General features: G+C 45.8%; 1 protein-coding gene across 1 annotated transcript in view; it reads right to left on the bottom strand.

The window, feature by feature from the left end:
- Positions 1–493: 493 nt before the first annotated feature.
- BCL7B (B-cell CLL/lymphoma 7B) overlaps positions 494–7,470 on the bottom strand; it is a 20,137-nt gene continuing 13,160 nt past the window's right edge. Inside the window, exons 4-7 of the mRNA XM_008580320.1 lie at positions 5,993–6,089; positions 3,489–3,659; positions 1,806–1,885; positions 494–1,539 (exon numbers count right to left, since the gene is read on the bottom strand). Coding sequence (XP_008578542.1) covers positions 1,447–1,539; positions 1,806–1,885; positions 3,489–3,659; positions 5,993–6,089 — 441 coding nt within the window. The 3' untranslated portion in view covers positions 494–1,446. The remainder of the gene's footprint in view (positions 1,540–1,805; positions 1,886–3,488; positions 3,660–5,992; positions 6,090–7,470) is intronic.

Genomic DNA, 7,470 nt, shown 5'->3' with positions numbered 1-7,470 from the left:
GGGACTGCCAATTGGGCAAGAGGTTTCCGTTTGGGGTAATAAAAACGTTCAGAGCTAGGTGGCTGTGATGACTGCACAACATCGTGAATGTACTTAGTATCAATCAACTGTACATTTTCAAATAGTTAAAATGGTAACTTGATGTCATGTGTATTTTACCACAATTTTTAGAAAGTTAAAAGAACTCATGTCCAAACTTACTTACTATGCTTAAAAAAAAAAAAAGAACTCATGAACCTCCTAAGCACCTGGGACTGTGGAAAATACATCCATTGGTTGCAGTCAGTACACGCAGAGACAGAAGTATAATTTGAACTACGTGACAACTTCACAGGCAGTCTCGAAATTATTCTCATAAGGAAGTGCACTCTGTGGGAGTAACAAAGCAATTGGCAGGGCCCAGCCCACAGTGACTTCACAAGCACTCAGCCACCACCACCCCCAGCCCCTACCCCCACAACCTTCAAAAATGAAGCACTCAGATACCAAAGAAGACATATTTCAAATAGTTTAATTTTAAAAATATTCTATTCAGTGCTAAAATATGTCTTCACTCACTGTTGCCCATTTTCATTTTCTTAAACTTTTTGAAACAAAAAATAAAATCACAAAGTTCAATTAAACATGCAGATTTCAAAGAAAAGGAAACTTTCTAGAAACTCTGAGCTGAAGGAGTAATGTGGGGGACAGGTACTGCTGTCAGAACCTCAAATACTTGCTGGGGCAGAGTTTGTGGCAGGAGGCAGGGGATCCTGGAATAAAATGTATAGGTGAAAACAGAAAGCTGTGAGCGTGTGTGTATGTTGGGGAAAGGGGACGGTTACGGGAATGCCCAAATGCAGTTAAGAGGCCCATAAGAGGCAGGACAACCTCAGGAACGGGCAGAAGCGCCAGGATAACAAGAAATCTATATGGACTTTCTGTCTTCATGTGGAGCAAAACCCTTGCCTTACTGGAGAGGCTTCTTCCCTTCCCTCCAAAGTCTCTACCCAGTCATTCTCCAACAGCAGCCTACAGGGCCCCTAGCCCTATGGGAAAGCTCATGAATCTACAGTCTCCATTCAAGTTCAAGTAAGCCTAGGTGCTCTCTTCTCTAGAGGGCGTCTTCCACATCTTTCTTCTCACAGAAGTGCCAGCAGCTCAGTCCAGAGGTTCTGGAGCAGAGACTGCTACCTGGAGGTGACAGATGAACATTGGGATGGCTGATGCTCCAGCCACTTGGGGTGCAAAAAGGACATGAATGCTCTTCTTCTCAAGAGCAAGCAGACACAGGTGCCAGGGATGGGGAGATGATGCTACAGCCCCAAGTCCTATGTCAGCCTTCCAGCCCAGAAGGTTCATATGTGCAGGCTCTGGACCCCAGTGCTTGCCCTTACCCCAGCAACACAGCTCGGCCAGAACCAGAATGCAATAAATAGAGGCAGGGGCCAGGAGGCGAAGGGCGTGCTAGCTTTCTGATGCTGTCTGCGGCACTGCAGGTTGGTCCACACAGAAGCGCTTCAGGGGCGGGGCACCTGAGTCTTCCTCTTCCTCAGCAATCTAGGAGCAGCCAGAGCATGGAATGATAGGGCCATCTCTCTGAACCAGAACCTCCCCATCTACCCGAACTACAGCCCGGAAGCACACCCTCAACCTTCTCGCAGATGACCAACTTCTTGCCCAACCTTACAACCCAGAGACACCAGCTGTCCCAGCTGCCTCCCTACTCTACTGCAGCACATTCAGTGCTACAGATCCAATCTCTAATCAACAGAATCTCTCCTTTTTTTCCCTTGGAAACTGGGAAACCCAAAGTGACTCCTTACCTGTGTCTCTAATGGAACTGGTTCTTCCTTCGTGAGGGTGGGAGGTTCATCAGCCACTTCTGAGGCAGGCAGGGAGGGCTCTAAAACAGCAGCGAGGTCAGCATGAGTGCAGGGCCTTCTTGAGGCTGGAGGCTCTTGAGAAGCCTTGGCCTCAAACTGGGGGAGCTTCCCTAAGAGTTATGTGGAGGTGACGCTGTGAAGAGGGAGGAACACCGGCCTAGCGGTCAAATGTTCAGGCCAGGTTGGGCCAGAGTCTTGTTGAACAGCCAGTCACTAACGTACATGGGTAAAATATGGATAGAGGGCAGAGGGTATCAGTGCTAGGCTGGGGAGCTTGGCCTATTCTGGATACATCTGGAACCAACGAGCAGCTCATCTTGTCATTCTCCAGCCCACACATCACACTCTAATTCAGTCTCCCAGTTTTATGAGAGGGCTGCTACAAGGTTTAGATGAAATAACATATGTAGGGAGCTAAGAGCAGTGCATGGCTCTTTGTAAGCACACAATAAATACAAGGGTCTCCAAAAAGTTCATGGAAAGATAATTTTTTTTTTTTTAAAGATGACTGGTAAGGGGATCTCAACCCTTGGCTTGGTGTTGTCAGCACCACGCTCAGCCAGTGAGCAAACCGGCCATCCCTATATAGGATCCGAACCCGTGGCCTTGGTGTTATCAGCACCGCACTCTACCGAGTGAGCCAGGGGCCGGCCCTGGAATTTTTTTTTTTTTAAAGATGACTGGTAAGGGGATCTCAACCCTTGGCTTGGTGTTGTCAGCACCACGCTCAGCCAGTGAGCAAACCGGCCATCCCTATATAGGATCCGAACCCGTGGCCTTGGTGTTATCAGCACCGCACTCTACCGAGTGAGCCACGGGCCGGCCTTGTATTCTCTTTTAATTCTCTTTTTCCACAAACTTTTTGAAGTAGCCTTGTATTTCTATCTGTGCTATAACAAGAAATCCGCATGATATAATGCAAAGAACGTGAACTTTGAAATTAGAAAGTCTTTTTTTTTTTTTTTTAAAGATGACTGGTAAGGGGATCTCAACCCTTGGCTTGGTGTTGTCAGCACCACGCTCAGCCAGTGAGCAAACCGGCCATCCCTATATAGGATCCGAACCCGTGGCCTTGGTGTTATCAGCACCGCACTCTACCAAGTGAGCCACGGGCCGGCCTAAAATTAGAAAGTCTTAAATTGACATCCAGTTCCACCAGTTACTAGCTATGTGATCTCCAACAAGCAATTTAACCTTTCTAAGCCTCCATTTCCTCATCTGTAAAATGGAGACAATAGCTGCTATCTCACAGGGTTTTTGAGAGAATTATACCAGTCATCAAATACGAAAAGTTCCTTACACAACACCTGGCATTCAACTGTACGGCTTGTTTTCTTCCCTCATTCTGTGAAATAGTAAAATACAATCATTCCCCCAAATAGCCCCAGCTGTTAACAAATGACTTAATGCTGCCAGGCTCTGAGGCACACTCTCTAACCTCTTACTCTAAAAAAGAGAAACATCAAGAGGAGGCAAGAGGCTGGCTGGTTAGCTCAGTTGGTTACAGCATGATGCTGATAACACCAAGGCCAGGGTTTGATCCCTGTATCAGCCGGCCACCAAAAATAAGAGCAGGAAACAAGGCCCCTCCAAGATGCTTGTCCTGGGTCCACTAAGACTCACCCTCGAGGATCTCCTGGCCCAGAGTGGGGGGCTGGGAATCATCTGTGCGGAAGTCAGAGGTGTGTGCTGGGCTCAGGGACTCGCTCTGCTGGGGGCTGGGGCTTGAGTTAGTGCTGCTGTCCACCTTGAGTTGATAGACATCGGACACGGAACTCTGGTTGCTATTTTCATCTGAAAATCAAACACAACAAAGACAACAGCTGAGCGTGGTCACTTTCCTCAAGAGGAACTCAGTGAAGCACCAAGGACCTAGCACCTCCTTAGGCAGCTGCGGACACAACCAGATACAACACTGCTGCACACACCCCATGAAAAGTGGACACTTGTGGGGCTTCTATGCACTGCAAATTATCAGCAGAGTCTCAATTGATTAAGCATTTTCTATTTTGTGACATGTATTTTAAGCACAGATGCAGCTGGAATCTTTAAGTTTATGCAATAAACTTATACTTCAGGAAGGTCACGATATGCTTATTAATCCCTTCTTCGTTACCCACCAGTTACAGCTTGAAGCTGGTATTTTCTCACTGCCCAGCAAAAGGGAAGGGTGTAGCTGTATCTCTGGTCAGTACTTCCTAATCTGAGGTCAAAGATGTGCAGAAAATGATAAAATGTATCTGGCACTCTTGGGTACCTGAAAGAGGTTGGTGGTATCTGGAGGTGGCCAGCTCAGGCCCTTCAGCTGCCTGCTTGCCCCAAAGACTGAAGGATTCCCACCCGGGAGCTCTTTCTGGAAGCTTAAAGTCACCACCTACAAAGATAGGCACCAACAACTCCTTCGTCTCCTTCACCTCCAGCAGCAGGCACCACATCGGATCTATCCTCCTGCTCTGAAATCACCTGTGCTCATTCCTTCCTCTCCTTCTGCCTTGGTGACTCACTGACTGTGGCCCGGCCTCCAGCGACAACCACCTATCTAACTGTCCTACCTTCAGTTTCACGTACTCCAAACTGTACTTCACACCACTGCTGGAGTTATCTTCCCAAACCCTTTTATGGTTCCCTGCTGCATAAAGGACAAGTTTCACACTCCAGAGCTTCTTAGGGCAGGCATGAGATGGCCCTATCACAACACAGAAAATCCAGAATGGCCTCCAGTCTCAGCGCCTCCTCAGTTCTTCCACTTAGACTCTTGCCTCCAGCCAAGGTAGACCCTAACCCCAGGGCTGCTTCATGCCCAGTGACTCTGCCCATCCGCTCCTTGTGCTGATATGACTTTCTCTTTCCAGGATTCCTGGAAAGCCCCTAATCATTCCAACATCCAGCCCAATCATCACTTCTTCTGCAGGGCCCTGTCTCCCCGGCTCAGCTGGGTGCAAAGGACCACTCTCCTTTATGCTCCCATTGTGTGCTGCGCACACCTGCATTTATTATTTCACACATGCCTGCCTCCTTCCATTACATTCTGTGTGGGCAGGCTCTGTGGCATCCTTGTCCCTGACTCGCCAGTGCAATACACAGTCCCTGGCACATAGCAGGCATTCAAGTAATGGTGACTGAATGAAAATGAGGAGATGGTAACCAGACTGAGGAAATGGAGCTTCATATGTCTCCCAGAGCTTTATGATTTTTGAACACCCCACACAGAGCTAAAGAGAACCCTTTCCTTGTGTTCTTCCAATATTACACTGACCTTGGTGGAGTTCAAGGGAGAAGAGGGAAGGGGGATAACTGCACCCTGGGTTAGCTTCAAGTCTAGTTCCAAAGAGAATGTCGTAAGCCTGCTCTAGTCTTTACTCCTACAAAGACCACTATCTTCAACACTAAAAAGGAAGTACCATTTTATTACAAAAAGAATAAAGTTCTGTCACTTTTATGCTTAGGGAAGCGCTCTTCTCTGAGCATCAATTTCCTTCAATAGGGATGTTAATACATAACTGCCTGGTTTCTATCGCAGGCTGACAGAGGATAAAAGTGAGAAACTGGAATAAATATGCTTCATAAACAATACTGCCACACAGGTATAAAAGGTAGTATTAGAACCGCAGTGCCAACAGGTGGGACTGATCTAGGAGGCAGAGCTTGTGCTCACAGTGGACAGGCAGAAGCCTTGGCTTTGACTAGCCTACTCTAAGGCACTATCATAAAACATACAGCTAAAGAAAAGAGAGCTGGCCAGTTTGCTCAGTTGGTTAGAGCATGGTGCTGGTAACACCAAGGTCCAGGGTTCAACCCCTGTACCAGTCAGCTTCCAGAAAGACAAAAATAAAGAAAAGAGCTTCTGATACAGAAAACCAGGACCTACACGGAATCTGTCACAAACTAGTTAAGTAACTTTAGATACATAACTTTACCTCTCTGAGCCTCAGTTACATTAACTGGAAAATGAGGAAGTTATCATCTTGCAGGACTATTGTGAAGTTTAAATAAAAAAACTTCTGTAAAGTGCCTAGCAAAATACCAGCAAAACAGTACACACTGAAACAACACATAGAACTATCATTGTTATTAAGTCCATCTAAGTTTTCTTTATCCTGCAAGGAAGACATACCAGTACAACTCACCCTGGAATTCAAGAAGGAGAGAGGAATTGGCTGAGGCATCAGAGGGAAAGCCATTAGGTTCCCGGGCTGCTGAACTGTTCGATTTTGATTTTTCTTTCTAGAAAAGGAAAAAAAAGAGGAATATGACAGAGCCAAGCAGGAAACTTGTGCAGAGGGAGAAGGGTGCTATATGAGAGACCACAGAGATCTGGATTAGGACCGAACAGGAATAATGACAGTGATGTGAGAATCCAAGGACCCAAAGAATGATAGAATCCTGGGCAAAGTGCTTATCCTCAAGCCATGGTGTCTCTGCCTGTAAAACGAACCTTTCCAACACAGATATCATGAATCGAAAGTGAGAGGCAGGTGCATATGTTCTACTAGAGCGTCCCTGGTACTCTTCTGCCCTGATCAAAATGCTCTATCCAACCCTTCCCTATATGGATGGGCGAGAAACACAAAACACTCATTTCAGAAAGATTCCTGTTTTAGTAGCACAAAACGTACAAAAAAGGTGAGAAAAAAAAGTGAGTGAAGATGAAAAAAGTAGGAAAAAAAGTGAGTGAAGAATGAATCTTTACTTGGACAAAAGGAGGAGTCGCTATATATGTAACGCACGCAGCAACAGGACCAAGTAACCCCTGTGAGCTCTATTCCTGATCAATCATCCTCATCCATTCAAAATGATCACCTCATGTCTGCCTTTACCTATCACATCATTTCTTTCACACAGGATGTAGGTTGCATGTATGAGAAGGTAAGCACTAGCTTGCCACAAAGCCCAGGGTGAAGGAAATAATCAATCCAAGCATTTACAAATGAGAGCCTCCCAAAAGCCAAAAGTTTAAATCTGGGTAGTCTCAGACTTACCAGTTCATACTTTTCATACATGTCTATTTCACATGCACTGTACTAGTAATACAATTTAGTTTTTGTTAATAACTCTCAATCCTATCTTTGCAATAAATCAACTGTATACATTCATACATGTCCTTCCCTTCATTTTTCATATGCAGATATAACTTTAAAGTAATTGCAAACACTTTACAATTTTACTACATATACTACATAAACAGTTGCATAATATTCTATTATACTATAATTCACTTAATCACTTCCCCAACTATTAGACATTTAGCTTTAACTTTTTTTTTTTTGTCTTTTTCCATGTCCGGCAACGGATTGCAACCCTCAGTGTCGCCCCCGTACCGTACCGGACCGGGACCGGCAACGGGATCGCAACCCTCGGTGTTGCTCCGCGCCTCGCTCAGCCAGTGAGCGGGAACCGGTCTGTATGTGGGATCCGAACCCTCGGGCAGGAGCGCCACCGCGCTTCCCAAGCGGCGCACTATCGCTGTGCGCCACCGGGCCAGCCCCAACTTTAACTTATTTAAGACTGTGCTTAACTATTGCTATTTTTTTATTCAGATAAATTCAGAAAAAGTATTCCTTCTAGATCAAAAAGTATAAACACATTATTTTTCTTAATATACACA

Source organism: Galeopterus variegatus, unplaced genomic scaffold (genome assembly GCF_000696425.1).
Source record: "Galeopterus variegatus unplaced genomic scaffold, G_variegatus-3.0.2 Scaffold2064, whole genome shotgun sequence".
NCBI classification, from domain to species: Eukaryota; Metazoa; Chordata; class Mammalia; order Dermoptera; family Cynocephalidae; genus Galeopterus; species Galeopterus variegatus.
The sequence above is the reverse complement of the archived record's forward strand: the minus strand, read 5'-3'. Positions and strand labels throughout refer to the sequence as shown.